At 37.4% G+C, this 22,191-nt stretch overlaps 1 protein-coding gene across 4 annotated transcripts in view; it reads right to left on the bottom strand.

Annotated features, from left to right (window-relative positions):
- The window catches only part of LRBA (LPS responsive beige-like anchor protein), a 372,381-nt gene that overhangs the window by 38,811 nt on the left and 311,379 nt on the right, over window positions 1-22,191 (bottom strand). For all 4 annotated transcript variants that reach the window (XM_082282111.1, XM_082282108.1, XM_082282110.1 and 1 more), the window contains 2 exons: window positions 15,858-16,025; window positions 1,573-1,662 (listed from right to left, as the gene is read on the bottom strand). In XM_082282111.1, the coding sequence (XP_082138237.1) occupies window positions 1,573-1,662; window positions 15,858-16,025 (258 nt within the window). The remainder of the gene's footprint in view (window positions 1-1,572; window positions 1,663-15,857; window positions 16,026-22,191) is intronic.

Here is a 22,191-nt window from a genome sequence, read left to right as displayed (position 1 = left end):
AAAACTATGACAGGAAAGATATCCTTATTGTATTTCAGCTCCAAGAATACTACTTTTAAAACCACTTAATACAGAGCTATTACAAAAACATGTATTAATATCAACAAAACCAGCAAGTGAAGAACTAAGGGTTTTTTTTTCCTGGGTGTACCCTGGCCCAAAAAACCACAGGAGTTAGAAACAGCTAACTTCGTAGATTTTAACTGATTCTGTTACATACTAAATCTTCACTAATTCAGCACCATAAAAAATATTATGATAAAACCACACAAGCCGCTTCCCAGTATCAGATTTATTTATATAACAATGGCTCTGACTAACACATCAATAATCAACTTCTCGAGTTGCTCCTCTTCCTGAAACAAATCCATTTAAATTAGAGTGAGTGCTCAGTGCATGGCACCATGACAGACGGACACACATATGGCAAGTGGCTGCATGATGGGAGTATCTGGGCTCCCCAACATCCCTATTAGCAGGGCTCTTCTGAAACACACACACTAGTCCCTGCCGTGGTCTGTAGGCTGGGACCTGGCCATGGGACAGGCAGCTGAGCAGCTCCCAGGTACACACGGGATGCATTTGAGAAAGGCCAGTAGCTCAGTTTATCAAGGAAGTTTACACTTCTCAGACTCCTGCATCACAAGGTTTGTAAGATACTTCGGAAACATTTCACGTTTCTGTGCAATCTTTTAAAACCTTCTGCACTTCAGATATGTTTTAAAACTAATACCCTTAGCCTGCTCAAATAGGACATATTTTCTTCTTGTATATCCTGTAAGACATGTCTTTTTTTTTCATATTGCAGTGTAAAATGTCCATCCTAACAATAAGGGAATGTAACCTTTTGAAAACCTTGGGAATTAGCAGACCATTTGCTCCACTTGTCAGAATATCACTTAACATCCTTAGTTCTGGACCTATGACAACACAAACGGTATTTTAAATCCACAGACTCCACACAACATGATATGAAAAGTAATCAGTAATAAAATAATTGTTTGTATAATAAAATTACATTAGACACAAGAGAGGTAAAAGGGAAAGCATGTTAATGCTCACTGCCTAAATTTTATCACCCTAGCTTTACTGCAAAACACATTTAGTCACATTCTTTGCTATGTAAGTTTCAGCTCATGAATTCCTAGTAATCCTGGTTTTAGGGGAAAACCTATGCCTGGGGGAAAAGACAAGGAAGTTCCACCTCCTAAAACCAAGCTTCTTGAGGAATCTGCCAAAGATTAACTAAATTGTCTCCACAATGACTGGCTCTCACCTGTACAGGTATGGTATTAACAAAATCAACTGATGAAGTGTTCCTAGATTACACTGACAAAAAAAAAAAAAAAAAAAAAGCCTGTACTAGAAATCAATGCAATCCTTTCAGCAATAAATAAAAAAACAGTTAAGCACTGCATACAACTCCTACCAAATCGTAACTCATCTGCTGGTTTTAATAACGTAATTCCACAACCACATAAAAGCAAAGTGGAAGTGTCCAGTTCTGCAAAGTTAAGATGGCAAAGGAATTGAGCACAAAGGCACGTCACAAAGAGTTAACATGGCACTTACCACCTGCATGGCAGAACTTCGTGGAGGATGTGGTTCTATGAGTAGTTGGGAAGGGGTCTGTCCAAAACTTCTTATTTGAGCTTCCACAGCCTGGAAAAGGCACAGGCAGGTTTGCATGTTAAGAGGTGCTAATTACAGGCAATAGAACCATAACTGTCACCTGAAAATGTCATTCCACACTTCTGGCTTGTTTCACGTTGAAAATCAACCCCGTGTGTTCACTGTGGGGCTAAGTGCTTGGCACTGGTACTAAGAATGAGGTAATCATTTTAGTGCTGTGGATGCTATTTCCATGAGAAACTCTGCAAAACCTCATCCTGCTCAATGATATTAAACAGAAACAAGCTATTATAATCAGAAACCCTCTTTATTGGCTCAATTTTTCCTTTCTAACACTGGCTTATCCTGTTTGTAGCATAACTCAAAAACAAAAGATAACTTCTAAAAAGTTTCTGTAGGTCTTAAGTGTTGTACGTTAAACTCCATTGCTCCATTTCACAGCAGTAACTACAAGAAAGGCAATACTGAGCTTTTATTCTTACTTCCAGGTTTATTCAAAAAGAGCAAACAATGTCAGGATGCATTAAATACCAACAGTAACACTAAAGGAGAACATGAAGGTGTAATACAAGGGGGTTTTTAAAGTTTCTCTGTATCTTCAGCAACATGCTTAAGTACTTTCTTCATAGGAAATACATGAAAATATTATGCTTAGTCATTTCTTAAAAATAATTATGCTGAAACCTGTGAACTTACACGTCTTGCCCTAGGCATGTCCAGCTAGTTTTCCATGCCGCCACCTCTTGGCCCACTGGTTTAAAGATAACACCAAGCAGACAAAATTCAACAAGTTATCTCTTGTCAGGCTGGCCCCCTGCACCATTCACAGAAACAGGCCGATACCACAGAAAATCTCAAATCATTCAACTTAGTTTACATCTCTTTCATTGTGAGCTAAACTAATCACCTGGCCTTTGCTATGGGTTAGCAGGCTGCACATGGACTGATGCCTCAGGTATTTTCCTCTAATTCTTCTTTTTCATGGTTCAGCCTTCCTTAAGACTCCTTACACTTATATTTCCTGTTCTACTTTAGCTACTCAAAATTTTTGAGACAGTGGACTTATGCTGACCTTATTCTTACAAACAACTGGTTTAGGTAATAATAAAGACCATTACTAGGACACACAATGTTCTCCTGTTACAGCAATAACAGAGCTAAAAGTAGAATGCACCTGAGACCTTAAAATAATCATCCTTTTGATAGTAAACATGCCATCCAGAACACTCGACCTTATTACATTTGGCAGGGCTTTTGAAACATCTGAACTCACCAGAGCAGGAGTCGAAATTAGTCTGTGAACAGATTCTAACACTTTTGCCCACTCTGGGAAGCACCATAATCTTCAAAGAACTGGTAAATAAGTAAGTTTATCAAAAAGCTGGCTGAAATCTGACATACACACACTGTGATGCAGTGAGCACTTTTTGAGGAACAGCAGTATTAGACTCATGAAGCACTAAAGCTCAGTAAGACTACATGAGTCTCCTTCCTACTGATGAGACATGCTGCATTAAAATTCAAATCTGAGGGTTTGTGACTCAAGATATCAAAGGAATCACAAAAGCTTTGAGGTCTCTTAAGACATGGAAGCATTAATGAAGGAACTGGTCAGCAGCTCTACCCTCTCCAGAAAATGCTGTTTGTTTCAAAACATGCAGATTGTAAAAAGATTTGTCTACACCTACTTGCAGATTAAGTGGCATATTTTTATTAGCAAATGGGAATTCTGCCCCGCACTGAGGGTAGGGCCAAAAGAATACAGAAGGACCAGATGCAGACTGTCCTGGCTGCCAGTTACTCTATACTTGTTAAAATATTTAGTAAAAATTGACAGTCTTTAGAATCCACTATTTATTTCCTATTAAACATATCTCCAATAAATTATTTAAAATTAATAAAGTATTCTTGAAGCACAGCTCCCAGGCATTTGATTTAGAACTGAGAATAGATAAAGTGAGGAAATAATAAGCTTTAGATTTATTAATTTCCTTGCATATGGACTTATGATCAATACAGAAAACTTTCACTCCCTAATGCCCATGTTCAGCACTTAAAGAGAGCCACAATTTTGTCCCAGCCATGGAATCTGGTACGTCTTTTAATTCCTCTGGAAACAACACACTCTTGCATAGCACCAATAGTGAGGGAAAAAGAAACACAACTCATCACATTGATGCAGAGTATTTCAAATACATTCATCATTACAAGAGCCCAAACTGATGTAGAACAAGTATAAAGTACTCTACTCAACCCACCATCAAGAGGCATTTTCTGTTTTCATACAGTGTTTGTCAGACCTGGTGAAGCTGCTGGCCAATGGGACAATGATTTTGCCAAAGCCTGCTTCAGAGGATCACAAATTCTCTGTTTTCAGTCTTAACAGACAGTTTCTACATCCCTGTTTATCTTCTAGCTGGAGTTTGTGATTTACAGTTCCAGCACAAACAAGTCCTTTAGACTCATTAGGTTCCATCTGGTCATTCCAAAAAAGATGAGCACCTACAGTTCCAGGACTGCAATAGCCCCGACACAATCTTTCCCTTATAGACAACAGACCTGGGAAAAATCCACGTTCTACCACAGCTAACAAGGTTTCATAAAACATCAGATCTGTACACAGAACATAAAAGCACAGGTACTGGTATCTGTACGTCATCTTTACTGGTGTCTTCAGAGATCCAAAAGAAATTTGAAGAACTGTTGAGTAAAGGCAACAACACTTGGACAAATACGTCTAGACATAGTGGCTAGACTTCAGAAAAAAAAAATCTTCTGCATTCCTTCTAGTTATCAAGAAAAAAAAAATGTAAAGGTTTCTTTTTTTAGCATGCACATTTTGTAATAATGACCAAGAGAGTATACTAGCAACCCCAAATGGTTCCTTCCTTTTCCCAGATTGTATTCAAAGTCAATCCAGATGTCAACTCCCCATTCTGATGTCTCAGTCAGAAGGATCACATACAGAAGGATGCAAGATGACCTCCCTCTGTCAGCAGAAATGTGATGGTGGAGCTGGAATCAATCCCTGTTCTCTCAATTTACATAACAATAGAAAGAGCCACCAGATGCCACTCAGACTTTTGTTCAACCTGTCAAAGAAATCCAGGTAGGAGCAGGGAATTTTTTTCTCAGAGATATAATTAGTATATCCTTTGAAGAAAAGTACCTACCATTCACCTGAGAAAATACAGTGAAATGCCCATCAGTCAGAAAGTCATCATCCACTTCCTTTCTAATGAATTATAGCCCAGCTTCTAACTGAGCTTTCTTGAAAAGAAGTATTACCAGCATTAGTCAGTATTACTAAGAGACAGACAGCTCCTCCAGCAGTAGAGGAAGGGCATGTGTTCTCACACTGCTGGATCCCTCTGGAGCATGCAGCCATTCAGATGGCTGTAGGTAGAAATGCTTGGGAAATTTGCACAACCAGTTTCACATCTATTAAAGGCACCATACAACTGGAAAGGCATAGCCTTTGTTTGAAAGAGATCTTTAGCTTGACAAATTTACTGCTGAAAGCAAGATGTGTGCCACAAAGTAAAACATAGTATCATTCCACATTTTATTTCACTGTTTTTCAAGTATCTCAGTAAAACTGCCTTTTTCCTGTTAATCATCTACAAAACCAAAATTTTGGTAATGCCAGAATTGTTCCAGATGCTACAACAAGAAGTAATAAAATGAAACAAGGTAAGCAACCTTTTACAATAATTCACACAATATGCATCTCAAACCACAGACTTACGTATCATTGTATTTCAAATGTTAATTAACTTAGAAGCATGAAAGCCATAGCAAATTTCATAAGTTAGCATTTATCTGATTTTACCTGTTCCTAAAAAAGTCTCCTAGATCATCTTTTCTTTTCTTGGGGGGTGGGAAGGGGAGAAGGGGAATAGGGAAGCAAATTAAAAGAAGAAAAGTAAAGAACTTGAAAACTTGGCTTAGTTATAATGTAGCTCCTGGCCACTGTTTGGTATGGCTATTTTCAGCCTCTGAACTTACCCTCTCATCTAACTGTGAAGAAAGTTAATTCAACAGTATGCACTACCCACCAAATACGGCTGTAAATTTTTTGGGAAGGAGGGTGATGGGGAGGTTGAACATATGGATGCAGTTAAGGTAAAAACAGATGTTTGTTACTTTTCTTTGCAGCAACACTCAGAAACTAAGTCAAAATTGCTTTTTTTTCATGTTTATGTCTGAAAGAACTATAAAATTAAATATGAGGGAGGGCGGGTGGAGGGGGAACTGCAGTGAGTGTCACAGAGAAAGAACGAAACGGTCTCCAGTTTTGAACTCAAATCCTCAAATGAAGGCCCATAATAGTTAAAAGGCAAGACATACACCATTTAACTCCAGATTTAAAGACCTTTAAAGGGACTAGCTCAGAGCTGCTTTCATCATGCCTCCTCAGACACAAAACACCAAACTGTCTGAAGAGCCCAGGGGCACAGCACACCCATGTTAAAATGCACGCCTTGGCCTGAGGGCACAACAAGCTACAACCTCACCATTTGCTACAGAGAGGCTGCTCTCAGGGCCTTTACAGATCTGCACCGAAGTATTCCCAGTTACTTCCCAGATCTCTAAGACTTAGTTGCCAAACATTTGAAACCCCAGGTGAAATAACAACATGCATTGTAATACATATTCTTTCAGCACACGTGTCAGGGACAGAAAACGTTTTGGGTTCATCCTCCATATTTCTGCCCAGTATTTATGTCCAGAAAATAACAGCCCTTGCAAAAGTAATTACTTTGGCTCTCTGCCGCTCCTACCTCACTTTCCAATATTCAAAAAGGTTTATGCACGTGTTCCTCAGTGATTTCCATTGGCTTGAGTGATATGCAATTATGATTACTTGCTTTCCCCTTCCTTCCACCCAGATGTTGCTTTAGAGCATCAGAGAACACAGACCGTTTGACAGGTTTCCCCTCAGACAGGGAAGCTGAATGGCTTAGCGGCCAACCAAGGAGCTCCTTTCCCCATGGGACGGTGATTAAAATCCAGCTCTGGTAACAAGTGATCAGAAAACCACCTCCGACCAGAGAGAGCCACTTACCTCCCTACAGGAATATTCTTAGTTAAATTCCTCTAGGACTACAGAAACACAGATAACACGAGCCAGAGAGCAAGCACAATTCGTAACAACAGATAAAATTGCTGAAAAGAGGCAGAAGATTATAAAGAGAAGCTCTTTGTAGTACCATCTCCCATGTTTCCTAACAATCCCCGTTAGATCAAGATTGTGAAAAATGGGCAAAATGCTTTTCTGACACAGGCAATGTATACACTGGCTGACTGTACACCTGCCCTGGGGATATTGCACTACACTTGACCCAAAGAAAAAACACAGCACTCAAATGTTAGTATCATAAATTCACACACTCCCATTTGCTATTTTAAAAATTAAATGAGCAGTCCACTTTCTTCATGTCAAACCAGAAAATTATTTCTCTTGTTTTGGCTTCAGAAATCAAACATTTTGTATCGAATCACTTCTATATTTTGTTTTCCCGTTGAACTATTCACTTAACATACCAATTTTAAAAAATTGTCTGTACTAGCTTTGAAATCTAACAAATAGCAGGGAGGAGAATGGAGCAGAAGAAAGGCTATGGAAAAGACACTACAAGATCAAGAGTTATGTACTGTTCTCTAGGTATCATTAAACCTGACTGCAGAGTGTTTGTGACGTACCCTCTGCTAACCAAGCAGAGTGCAGAAGGCACCTGTTGCTGCCCACTAATGCAGGTACAGCTCCAACCCCAGTACCTCAGGGTTATGGCTCCAGAGCTGAAGCGTGGGCAGAAATACTGTCAGCAGCCCACAGAGGGGGGCCTTATTAGAGCACATGAGCAACTTGGGATGGAGCAAAAAGTGCACAACCTTTGCCGGCTGCAATGTGTTAGCAAGGTCTGTTACAAAACTGTGCACCTCATTGCACAAGAAACCAACAGATACATGGAGAAATTAAAGCCATCAAATAGAAATTAAACATTTTTTTTCTTCCTTCTTTGTACCTTCCTTGCAAGAAATGTATCTGCTACATAATATTTTTCTTTTCATCTTACCACCCCCCAGTTTCACCTCCTTCTGCCTGCTGAAAACACCAGAATTGTCTGGAGATTGGTTACTGGTCTAACTTAACTACTACAGATACATGGAGGGGGAGAGGTTACCCTAAGCAGGATTACTTTTTTTCTTCAAGCTGTTTGAGAGTCAATATAGGAATAATAAATTATTCTGTTCACATCAGAAAAGGGGAGAAAGGAGAATAGCACAGGATGCCTTCTACCACATATTCACAAACAAAAACACTAACCCAGCTCTTAAACTACATTAAGGAATTTTCTGTGAGAAAAAAGAAAAAATGAAGTCTTTTTGTCCAGACAAATCAGTATGACAATTACATGGCAGTCATTAAAGTAAAACAGGAAGTAATCACAGTTTGTGAGAATACAAATAGAAGCCCCTCAGGGCTGTGCAAGTTGCTCCAATCTGAATATATACATTCCAGGCATATTAAACAGAGGCACAGCCTGGCCTGGCTGCAATCTCTAGCTCACGCAGCTGTCCGTCTACTGCAGCATAATCCCAACTGCCAATCTGAAAGAAACCAGTTAGTCAGAGCAGACACAACCAACAGAAACAAATGTCACTCAATAATGTTCAGAGGCACTGGGTTCATGGATAATTTCAAACAGTATCTCTGTCTGGAGCACTGATGTGCTCATTCAAAACACCTAAATCTTTGGCTACTGGAAAGAAGCAGATAAAAAATACTAGAACTACAAAAACAGGTCTGGTAGTACTTCAAAGAGACTGACAAAATAAAAAGAGAAAAGAGTCTAAAAAGGGAGTTAAGCTCAATGTAAGGACCTGCAAATAAAACTGGATTCAGAACAAGCAAAATCCTAAGCAGCTCTGGGACTAGTTTTTAAAAATAAAACAGCTTCTGTTTTATTTGAGCACCACAACCAAAATTGCTTCCCATCTCTCTCCGGCAGCTGAAGATTTCAAGAGAGCAACTCACTGCTTTCATTTAAAATCAATAATTGCCACAGAGAAAGTAGTGGCACTGCCATGTGCAATACCCTCAAACTTCAATTTCTGGCATTATTCATTTGCTCGTCTAAATACCTAACAATCCCAAATTGTCTCATATAAAACTTCTTCCTCTGGAAAAAAGTAATCAATTCCAATCTGCTAACATTCCACAGAATTTCTTAAACACTGATGTCATCTCTATTAAATAAAAAAGCTTCATTAAAATAAAACAGTCTGAAGGAAGTTAACAGACAGAAGTAAAAATCAAAAATGTAGTGGTCTTTAAACCAGTAGTTTAAACCAAATGTAGTGGTCTTCAGTGATCACATTTCAGAATCTGTAACAATTGTGAAAAAGAAATAAATAACTCCTTTTGCTAAGCTATGAAATACATTTAATTAAACTCTCATGACTACTACCTACAAGACCAAATTTGCTGTTTCCAAACTATGGGTACAATGCTATCTCAGAGTTTTCTACTGCAACAAATAAACTTTTTGTTATTATTTAATAGAATGTAACATTTAACTGAGACTTGACTTTTAGATACTGCCTGAGGAAAACACCTTTGGCATGACCACAAGCTTTCTCACTCAAGCAGCAGCTATTTATCAAATATAACTAATAACTAAAATAACAAAAGTTTGGTCAGTAAACACCACACACATCTACAGACACAGTGGGAACACTGATGCCCAAGTCAGACACCCTGGACTGCAATAAACACACAGAAAAAAAACCATTCAGAACAAAAATGTCTCATTTCCCAAATACTGTGAAAGACAATACAGGTATCATTTGGACAGCATAAAGAGCCTGCAAATAATCAAAGCATATTGATGACACAAAAAATTCCTGTAGCCTGTTCACTTCCATGTTTCATTCAAGGCTAAATGACTTGGTGTATAACTGTAGCTATTATATACAAGTATATCTCATCCTTTCCACATATGGAAGAGGAAAAAAAAGTTTAAAAATAGAACCAATTTATATCAAAAGGAGTTATTTTTGAAGTATTATGAACATCACTGTTACCCATACATTATTTATCTTTTGATTATTCTTTCTTATTTAATGCTGGCCAACAAATATGTCAGCTAAGACTGACCAGCCAGGCACAAATCAAAATGTAAAGAGCCTAGGGGGTCTCAAGACCTCTCTAGCTCTGATAGATCCACAAGACAGGTCAAGCAAGAAGAGGTGAGGGAACTGACTGTACTGAAAATTTCTATCCCTTGAATTTCAATCAGAAGCTGAGGAAAGAAGCACGCAGAGCTGAAGAACTAATTCATAGGAGTCACCTCCTTCCAAAAAACTTTACTAATTCCAGCCAGTTTTTTAAATCCTTACACATGGAGCATCTCAGTCCTACTTTAATTAACTCTAAAATATCACTTCTTTGCCTGCTGGATAGAGAAGCAGAAGCTGCAGGTAAAACTAGAATCTATTCTGTAATGAAGGAAAAAAGAGAACAACAAGGTCAAATATTTTTCTGGATCAGAACTTGGCTGAATACTTTTCATGTCTGTTTGTAAGCCTTGCAGTAAATAGGTACATTGAGGCAAAGGGCAATAAATCCCCATTCATCATATCAAACTCCCGGCCAAATGGAATCAAAGGAGTGCCACACCTCCAAGATATCACAGTAAGCATTTGCTAATGTTCATTTTGCTCGTTTACTCCAACACCACAGGCAGGTCACAATGTGAGCAGAGATGTGAGAACGAATAGGTAATTGATACAAACTGGTGGCAGGAGTGGTGCTCCTGTTATTTAATGCTCCTTTCACCAGAAGGAAATACTTCATCCTTTCGTGGGAGAGTCCTGATGCCCAAGACAAGCTGATTTCATTGAGCAGAGGTACTTGCCTCATGGGAGGCCCTGCCTCTGTTATACGTCCTGCTCTGGGTACTTCCCAGGAAAAAACCAAGGCATGGGCTTGGTTGCATTGCCAAGTTCACCTCTCCTTAGACATGAAATCAGTATGCTTCCTTTAAATACAGCCTTCTTCATTCCAGTTCCATATAAGGACATTTTAATATAGATTTGTAATTAAAATGAGACCCATGCTAAACATTTATTTGGCTTTTCCCACTGTTCCCATGCTGTACAACACCAAACACGCCATCCACGCAGCACACTTAAGCCAGAGACAATTCAAAGATTGTTTTTACGGTACTTTGAATGTTGCCTGCATGTATTTGTTACTTACCGAATTCAGCACACGGAAATTTACTGCTCTGTGACAGTTATTTTATAACCATTTTATCCTACATTTAAAACTCATCACAGCCACAACAAAGACTGTTGCCCAACCTGCTAAAACCAGACTGATCGTTTTCCCAACTATTTAGTAAATGTTAACTATGCTATAAATACAAATTGTGTTTATACTCTGTGAAAGATTCACTGTTGTCAGGGTTCTCCAGCTGAGTTAGAGCTGAAATATGCTATTAACTCCCACCATGAACAGAGCTAAAAGAGTGGCCAAAAATGCTTTCTCTGGGATAAGATATCAGATCTGCTACTGCTGTCATGAAACTGGGGTCACGTAAACTAAACATCCTTGTAACTTCTTTTGGGCACAGAAGTCTCTCAAACTGTAAATATTTAAAAATAAAGTAAGACTCATAAGAGATAGACCTAAGGTGCATAAAAGTTACCCAAAGATATTAATCTTGAACAACACTTAAAAGCTATTATCCATAAAATAATTTATCCCATATGCCTTGAAGTTGAAAATAAAAGAATTATCTTTTCTCTCTACATATAATCAGAAGTGGCACATTCAAATAACAAGCCAAATGCTGTGTCCAAGCTGATTCTTCACAATTTTTGAAACTCCTCAGTTCATATGGAAATAAAATATCATCAGCATAAAGAAAGGTGCCAAAAGAATACAGAAAGCTTGCTTCTTAATGTTGAACAGACTACCTTCATGTAACAAAAATGCACTTTCTCTTCAGAGGAAGAAGTACAAAACAACAGAACCATCTAACACTGAAAGCAAATCACTTGATGTTATTAATTTAATGGGACTTATTCTTGTGTTTTTAGAGCTCTTATTGCTAATTTTAAAATTATTAGTCTTCCTTAAATTGCTGACTTCAAAGATCATATTAGATGGTTTATATATATACTTTTTTTTTTTTCTTTTTTAAATGTGGTTATGTGCTTTTTCATAGGCATGGTACAAAATTCAGGGTGCTTTGTGAAAGGTAGGGGTTCCCATACAAATCAATGATGCATTCTCCAAGTAATATTTCATCTTTCTGCTACTAACCTTGTCTCTTTCCTTTGCTTTTATCCGGTGTTTACACTAACTACATAGGGGTATCAGCGGAGAAATGGACTTTTAAGTAGTAACTGAGGGCAGCCCAGATTCACCATCGTGCTTTGTTACACTAAACCAGAGACAAGAGGAATTTCTATTCTTCTGACCAACACTGATGAAATACTCACCAATCAGGCCTAGATACAAATTATTTTCTATGGATTGTGCTTCAGCTCTTAATCAGTTACTTGTCTGAATGACTTAGATCTAATTCTACTTCCCCCCCTCCCCCCCCCCCCCATTCTTGGACAGCTATGGCAAAAAGAGAGCAGAATTTGTGATAAGAAGGTGCTGTGAATTCTCTCCAGAACAGCTGGATGACATTTGTCTGTGCTAAATGACTCCTTGCCCCTTCCATCCAGGCAAAAAAAAGAGCCCTTCCACAGCAGACCTTGTGATTGGGAGTTCCACAGATCAAAACACGGTGCTCAAGAGCAAGTCAACAGAAGGCAGTGACACAGCAAAGCTCTGCTGGCAAATTGAGTGTTTTCCACCAGAAAGATATTTACTGCTTGCCCACTGAACAGCAACTTCCCTCTGCAGCTGTCACCTCCTTCAACAAGACACACAAGGAGCAGAGTCAATGACAGCACTGCTAAAATGCTTGGAGGGGAAGAGGAGGAGGAAGGAATTGTGTCTGCAGGATGAGCAGTGCACCAATATGCCAGCAGGGATACTGGATGCCTTGCCTTGCTTCTCCTGGCTGCAGTTCCCTTCCCCCACTGGCTGCAACTCAAACCCTTCTCTCTTGATCTACTCCCCTCCCCCTGAGATTTGTGTTTGAATTATGCAAGCTTTGCACTCCCCAGGGTTTATCTGCCAAAAGGTAGCATGTGGCCCATGGTTTGCACTTTAGTTTAAAATTTTCTATTATGGCAGTCAGATCCTTTCAAAATACTTCCTTTATTCCCATAGGCAGAAAGAATGGCAGGAAAAAATTGTTCACAGCAGTATAAGAGGATGTAAAAGTTCTACATTTTCAGTTTAAAAAAAAAAGAAAGGAGGAATATGGTTTTAATCAAGTAGTTTTCCTTCCTAGACGAGTACTTCCTTCTTGTAATATATATAACCTGACTGCCTATAAAAATAAAGGTGCCAGTTGGAGCCATTTAGGAGACCTAAGGAAATTCTGCATTAACCTACATCCCTCCACTCCTCAGTGCCTTCCACCATTGTTCTGTGTGTGGCCTCTTTGATGAGTTAGGTCACCAATATCCATGCATATATCTGTGGAGATACCTCAGAAACACATGCATCATAGGCTTCTCATTACTGATGTGGTCCAGGCTCAGCACTGACTATCTATGTGGGGAAATTGCCACGGTTTGAGCACCAGCTATTATTTCCATATGACACCTAAAAGCCTCAATGACTTGCAGGTCTCAGAATATACAAAAGCTTCTCTTTGGTTTAGGCTGGCAAATAAAAATCCATTTTCTGCTACAACCATCAAGATTTAAAGACCCAAACCCTGAATTCTTATCAAGAGGAAAAAGCCAAAACATCCTTTTTGAAACCAAGAAATCCAGTTTAATACTTGCCAAATAAACAGATATTAACTCTGAGGTGCCATGCCCACCTAAAAATACTGTTAATTGTCCATATCAGAAATTCATTTGGGCTCTAACCAGGAATTTGGTGGAGAAAAGAGGAGACAATTTCTAGAAAGCTGACTGAAGGAGGAAAAATAAATGCTGATTGAAGCTGCTTGGCAGCACAGAACATAAGCACAGGTCCTCAGGGAGACAGATTAGCAAGCAGCAAGAAGGTGAGGCTGTCAAAGGTGCATGATAAATTCATTTAGCACACAGATATAGAATGATTATGCACACAGAAATACACACAAACAGATTTTTCATTACTTTCATCTTTACCCATAAGTAAAACCAGAATAAGTCACCATTGATGATGAGAGTCATTAAATTTCTGCAGTATCAGTATCACATCAGAGCTGATCATATGTGCCTTTTAAAATTACATATGTACATTTACATAACAAAAAATATGCTTTACAAAATACATGTAAATGGCAAGGGATGCCTAACTAAGCAGGAAACCTTTCACTGTTTTAGTGACCTGCTTAAGAATCCTAAATAAAAATACTCCATTGGGTCAATCCTTCAAGCAACTCAGAACAGAAGTGCTACAAGACACCATTTATTGTGCTACCTGCATTCATCAGCAAGTATTTTTGACACCATCAGTAGTGGTTCAAAATTCTACTGCTGCTGAGCTACTCCACTATTATGAACTCAACAACACTGAGGTTCTCCCTCTCCTGTTCTCATTTTCATACACCACTCAGTTCAGACAGCACAGAACAACTCAAAAATAAGAAACACTGTAGCAAAGTATGATAAAAACATGACAAATTCAAAATATTTGGTAACAAAGTGAATGCCTGAGAGGTTCCACAATTCCAGACAGATTTGTAACTTCCCTGGTCTTAAATTTTTTTTCAGGCTATAACACAAGTAAAAAAAATCACAGTAAAAATGATAAAATAACTGTTCTAGAAAAATTAAAACTACACAAAAATTGTGTGTGGAGACTGCTACTTTCATTAGTGTTACTTCAATTATTAGTTTCATAAATAAAATTTCAATGATGGTTCATTTAATAACAAAATTTGGAAGAAATTACACACAATACCCAGCCTACAATTCAGCTCACACTTTAACCAAACACTTCAAGAGTCTAATAAATACTCTTAAAAGGTAAGAATAGAACCTTGCCAGTGTAGAGTTGACAAACATTATCAGTGAATTGAAAACACAGTACAGTGAACATCTACTAGACGACTCTTGGGCCAACAACTTTTCCAAATCCAGATGATGACATTTTTTCTTGTAAGCCACATGTCCCAGTAGCCCTTTTCTTAGCTCAGTTAACAGTATTTATGTGCACTATCTGTATTTTAGGTTTAAATTGACTAAGATGCAGTTTGCAGACTGATAGCAAGCCATGTAATGACAACACTGAGCCATCGCTTTGGTTGTAAGCCAGTCCCTGTGTCCCATCTAAATAAAACAGTTGACAAGATTCCTATTACTTTGTTTTCATGGACTTGGAATATTTTATAAGAAGGGACCACTTACATTTATTCTATAATTAATATACGTGCAGCTATACTTGGTAGCAATATAGTGTCTGAAGAGAGGACATAAAATCAGTCAAAAATCACCCCACCCTGCCCTTTTTTAAACAGCTGTTTAGGTGGAAGAGAAGAAACTTTTGAACCCACAGTATTCTATGGGATACTTTGGCAAATAAATTTTCTGAATGATGTTGAGTCTGAACAAAGCTCCTGATCTTTCCAATGCTGAAATATTTACTTTTGCATATGAAAAATACAGGACAAGTTATTTTAATTTGATAACAAACCAAACTAAAATATCAGAGGCTACAAAACTCTGATGTTTCCTACACATGCAAGACTGCACTTAAAGAGAACTGTTAAAAGTGCGAAAGTAAATTCAGAAGCACAAGCCAAATCAAGGTTGCTCACTGCCACTAAGATCCAGTATTGGGGAACAAAATGACTGAACTCAGCAACTGAAGCAATCCTTGAACTTTTATTATTATACTGGCATCAGCTTGGGCTGAAATCCAGGTACACAACGTTTAAGAACAACTTGCATCCTTGTTCTATTAATTCTGCGTGCTGTGACAACTGGTTCAGGCACCTTGCATTTGACTGGCCTGTGGCCAAACCACAAGAAAACACAAAGAAATTGAACATTCACCAGAAGCCTTGAACAATGAGGAGTCTTTACAGTTTCAACACTGCTGTGGTTAACGAAGACTTTTCTATATTTATAAAGTACAAACTCACCTCCCTCAGTACAGAATCCGTTATTGAACTTAAATTAACAGCTCCTTCATAAGTCAAATAGTAGAATACATTGAGGGACCTAACAGCCTCTGGCCCTTGTTGTTTGTAGCCAAAAATCAGATCAATCCACTGGTGAAGCTGGCAGGAAACAAACTCACTTTCCAACGCCTGTGGAAAAAACCACACACAAAACACAAACTTGAGTTCACCAGATAGTAATCATTTGGTAGTAACAGAAACATTTTTTATAGCATGCAAAATTATCTTAACAAATCTAAATACAGAATTGAGAAGAGTATTTTAGACGTTCTATCCAAAAAAAAGTGGGCCTTGTGATAGATGCCAGAGTCTCATGCCCTACTTCCCACCGACTGGGAGACTTCACTTTTAAAACTAATAGTGAAAATAAGAAAAAAAAAAAAAAAGGCAGTAAGTAGAAAGTATTGGTACATTTATACACAGCCAGGCTATGTTTTTATGAACTCCCAAGATAAAACTGTGCTTTCCTTTGTGATCTGCATGCTAAATAACAACAGCAGGATTATCTGATTCTGACAGCCAGAAGATTGATAGAATTTGGGAAACAGGACTAGCTAACCAGTGATGTTAGGATAAAAAATTTTTTCACAGGCTGGAAATATGAAACTGCTACTACTTTCACACATTTCTTGTTTACAAACCTATATGGAAACCTATACAAAAGTACAGTGCAGAATGATTAAACTGTTTTTCTGAAGACATTATCCAGGTCCAACCCAACCCCCAAGACAAGAGCATCCAAGAAACACTATATTAACAGGTAACCTAAAAATCATTGTCATCTAAAGAGTTAACTCATGTGGATTAAATCATTATCAGGATTTGCTTTTTCTATTTTGTACAGAGGATTCAAAGTATTTCTGATTTGAATTACCAAATGAAAAAACATAACAAACAGATATTCTCTTCATCTAGCAAAATGAATGGCATTTTCCCTGCAAAGGAAATTCCTAATTTTGAGCAGAGGAAGTTGAAATTAATCTGAAAACCAAGGAAATCACTCTGCAATTTGCACACAAAAATGATGGGTTTGTTTCATTAACTGATGCCTGAAAACAACATTTAAATTGACACATAAAACCAGCAATTGTCTTAATTTGTGTGGTGCACTCCACACAAAAGCCCTAAATATGTTCAAATTAGAGCAAGCTGCTTGATTGTCACTGCAGTCTCATGTCATATTAATGCATGACAAACATTAAACCATACACTTAAATGGCAATTTATATCATTTAAATGTTTACTGCCACACCAGATCATCACTCATTTAAATGTGACTTTCTGACAGCTAATTTCAGTTAATTTTCCTCGATTCACTTAATTAGAACTTTCAATCAAGAAAAGACCTGTACATATCTTAGACATCATATCATTCTTTTTTTACTATTACTTTTATTAGGATGCTGAATTGCTAAAAGCATTCTTTAAAATGAATCCCCACACAGTATAGTATCTGTTTGGACAATCAAATAGCAATACCTTACAACATCTATGCTAGACAGGACTTTTTTTTCTTTTTAATTTAAAAAACACCCAATATTTAGACACAAACACACAATTAAAACGATAAAAAATCCACAAGTGGGCCAATTAAAAATTAATGATTTCAAAATTGTTTAATAAGATAAAACCAGTCAGGAGTCTCATGAGTGTCCATAATACTGCAATGTGCAGCCATAAAATTCTACAGGGCTCAGCAAATGACAATGATAAGAATTAATTTCCACACTACCCTGCTAAAAAAAAATTAACCCTAGAACATACGTACTGTTATAACTATTTAATGCCAAGAAAAATGAAGAATGTTAGGAACTTGTGATTATTTTTAAAGATACATATGTAAATATTCAGCATGTGTTGCAGTTGTTCATATTCTCCTTTTCTACAAAAGCTAGATTTTCAATGAGTCATATTACCCTCACAAAGGGACCTGCATAACTAAAGGAATACCACTGACAACTCCTTAGATTAATGTAAGTATAAATGTGATTTTTTTTTTTTCCTTAAAAAAGCAAAACTAAAACACTTTGCCTTCTCAGGGAATGGTTGGGAGCCATCCTGACCTTACTTCTCGTTTTCAAGTTTGAAATTATTTTACATTTGAAATTTTGTACAGATGCAAAAGTAGGTAATTTTTTTTTTGCTTATTAAGCCAATTAAAAATCTTAGTTGCCAAATCCCAGGTGAAAGGGATGACTGAAAACCAGCTACAGTCAGCATCAGGACATCAAAGGACAGACCAAACAGCACACAAATTCAAAGGCCAAATAAGCTTGCCTGATATTTCAGGTTCACAGTTAAGGTCTTGGTTGGAGGGAAGTGCTTATGCTATGACTTAATCAATGGAGGAATAATAATTAACAGCTTGTAAAATGACTAAAGAATAGACTTCCAAGGAAAACAACACCCTGTACCAGATCAGCAAAGTGACGCACTTTGCAGCCATTCCGGTGTATTTAAATAGGGATCCTCGTAAGAAAGCATCTGAGAAATACAGAGCTTGCAATTTGCAGAACTATTTGGTTATAAAAAGAAGGGGGTTTACCTTCTTTGTTGCTTTTAAACATTGCTGTTAGCTTTTACCTCTTGCAAACCTAAGCCAAGCCTATCGATGGGTCAGCATTTAGGGTTACTTCAGCCTCAACTTCATTTAGGACAGGCAGTGCTCGTTTAAGGCTCGAGTTAAATCCAGCACCCAGCCATGGAATATGAACATCCTTTCCATGCTGCTCCTAGAGCAAACAGAAGAGTTGCCAGCGCTCCCAGGGCAGAGCGAGCACAGCGCTCTCCCTGTGCTCTGAGGGAAATGTGCACAACAAGGACACCCTCGAAAATGTCCAGCAAAATACAGGAATAGCCAATCCCCAGAGTTACTGTAAAACAAATCAGGGACTAATCTCCAATTGTTACAAGATCAAACAAGCCCATGGAAAGACAGTCACATGAAGCGACACACAGATTGTCAATTCTGTCCACAGGGGACTCGTATTAACTTTGACAAACTGTCTTGGGGCCGATATCTGTTTCTTTAATGAGATCTATTAGGCAGAGACTAAAACACTTGAGATATGCTAAAAAGTACAGTATACAGATGTCAAACACAAACACCTATTAGTAACTTTCATTTCTCTATTCCCAAGGTAGAAACACTTCAGACACATCAACAAATAGAAGCTTTGATCTAACTAGGAAATTTTAGTTTATTCATAAATATTTTTTGAATGCACAATCTGATGTCACTAAATATGAGCAATCAAAACTATCACATCGTGAACAACTCTGAAATTCACTATTTTATGATCATCTTTTTCTGTCCTGTTTTCCGAAAGGACTGAACAGAGAATAATTTACTGCTGGCAACCAAAGACTAACATCAGTCTAATACTAATACAAATGATTTGGTAGAACAAGGAGGGAATGACAAAAACCACAAAACTAGCAGGTTAGGAATGATTTTTCCTTTTTCCAGTACAAATTCTCTGAAGATTTATCAAGATATATTTTTCCCAAACAATATTATACCTTTGGAATCAAGACTTGTATCTTCAAAGTGACTACCATTGGCTTTTGCCCTCTACTTTTATTTCTGCTTTAGATTTTATGCAGTGACATATAACATATGAAGTGATGTCTATTAAAAATGAATATATACTGCGCTTGAGTTTGGGATGTTCCAACACTGAAATTAGATGAAAGGTTTAACTGCCTTTTTTTTTCATCAGCACAGATATATATTCACAGTCAAGCTATTCAGAAATAAATGACAGACTTACTTGCCTTATTCCTATGCTGATTAAAGGAAAGTAATTTTGAAGCACAGCATAAACATGCATGCCACTCTTATTTGAACGACAGAAAAGGAGTCCAACCCATACAAAATGTGGTTTATGAAATGTTAAAATCAAAAGAGAAACTGATGAGAAACCAAAACTACCCGTATATGAATAATCTTCCCTATTTACTCAATTGAAAAAAAAAAAAAAAACCTCAAACAACCAAACCAACAAATCCAGGCATACACTTCACCAGCAAGTAAGAAATAAATCTCAAGTAAAAATAATTGCCTGTTACTTTTAATGGACTAAACATTTTAATTCCCCTCTGAAAGAATTTTCTCTGAAATGCTTAAAATGGAGTCTCTTTTACATGCCACTTGAAAAATATTTAAGGATAAACAGAAAAGCGTGAATTAGGATTTCACACATTTTTAGCACAACCACAACTTTCAGGTGAAAAATACTCTTCTTGAACACGACAAAGCACCCACATAACTGCAGTAGCAGGTAACTACTTTAAACTAAATACATGTTCTGGCTTGGAAACACGTGTGTGCACATGCATTCAAAACAAAACCCCAAACCCAACAAAAGCAAACAACTGGAACGATGCTTGCATGTGCCGGCTTTCAGACACAAGTTGGTAATGCTGCCTTAACATTGATATATGACCTTTGTAAGTTACAATGAAGAAGGCTGGTTTTTTCAGCCTAATTAGAACTGTTTCAAATTTTCCTGCTAAATATATGATAGAAAGTCCTTTCAACTTTTTTTTTTTATTCTAGAGTTTCTTTCCACGTCAGCCTTGTTCCAATCAAAATATGTTTTGAATTAAATTATTTTGATTCAATATGGGGATCACATTTCACTTCTAAGATTTAAACTCCAAAAAGGAAAAGTTTAGGCTGTTCAAACAAAGCAAAAGCAGCCACTTTGTAGAAAGCCATTCACATTTACCAAGACTGACGAATTGTTTGTGTGCACCATTAGGTCTAGTTTCTGCAATAGTTGCCAGATTTCCTGTCCTCCTAATAACATATTAACTCTTCAAGTGCTGGCTTTATCTTTGGAGGTTTCTCAGTAAACTCCAGGATTTAAAAAGTAAATTACCAAACGTGCTTTCACCAGCGACACTGTTTGATCACATGGGTAGACATCTGAGAATAAAGATGTATATAAAGTTATTAGAAAGATACTGAATTCAGGCCTGCCTTGAGGATATCAGAAGGAAGAAGACAGCAAATGTACTAAGTAGAAAACTCCATGTTCTGCATGAGGTAACACAAATTTCAAATGGATGAAAGGAACATCAAAACCATTTACATGACTGGTGGTTTTTTACTTGGTAAGTAACTATTTCAAGCAAATGCATTTAGTTTTACTTACTGTACTTCACAAATTCTTTTAAGTATGAAATACTCAAGAAACTGAGCATTACTTACAGAAAAAATTAAAGTAACTATTTCATTTTTCCTTTGTGTGTGTTCCAGAAACACACTGCCAATTCTTCATTACTGTTGTAACAAAAGTGAACCTTTTACTTTATTTCTCTACTTGGTTACTGACACCAGGATAAAATACTCTGGAAAATACGGTCCTAATAAAACATTTAGCTCAGATGCTTTACTGAAGACAACTGATCTCACAGAAAAAAGCAGTCAGCAGTCTGAGAAGCTCAGACACAGGAGATCTCTGGAAGAGAAACTTCCCCTCCTCTGTTCCTTCTTTATATTGAACATTAAGCTACTAAATAATGACAAAAAAGAAAATTTGAGGAATAGTGTAACTTACCTTGTGGCAAGGTATATTTTGCATGAGCAGCACATAAACAAAGAAAAATATTTTGCAATGCAATGGTTGAAACTCCTATCTGAATTTACATCATTATTACCAAAATAAGAGTAGTATGTTTAGCCAAAATCTTGAGCACATTTGTATTTTTCGGTGATTTCTATATTGAGTCTACAACAGTAATTTTGCAGTTTAAATGGAAAAGTCAGACAGCTGCTACAGATTTTATAAAATGAAAGCTACCCTCCCTTCGAAATTCAGCTTTACTCTCAATTGAAATGTCTATTATTAGGTGCCAGGAATAAAAGATTTCAATGAATATGAAAAATTGCATTGGAGCATTTGTAGTTACTCTTTCCATAAAGGGCAGTGATCACCTATAAAATATTTCTCAGTGTATCCTTGATAATCTGAAAATTTGAGAGAAATACTTTAAGGCAGAACTGCTACAATTTCCTATGAACACTTTACGAACAGAACAAATCATGCATTTTTATTCTGAAGTTTCAAAGTTTAGACATCTACTTTAGGTGTTGCTTAACCTCACTTGTGCACAAATTCCACCAGCCATGGTTGTTACAATACTAACTTCCCTACTGAAAAAAAAAGAGTGGGCAAAACCTGCCTCAGCCAACTGGCTCCATCAATAAAAAGATGCTTCCCAAAAGGCAGCCCAGGAATGGCCCTGTTTGGTTTCTTCTCACCAAGAGGTACAGAATAGGTATAGA

This window comes from Coloeus monedula, assembly GCF_965178545.1.
Source record: "Coloeus monedula genome assembly, chromosome: 5".
In the NCBI taxonomy this organism is placed as follows: Eukaryota; Metazoa; Chordata; class Aves; order Passeriformes; family Corvidae; genus Coloeus; species Coloeus monedula.
The sequence above is the reverse complement of the archived record's forward strand: the minus strand, read 5'-3'. Positions and strand labels throughout refer to the sequence as shown.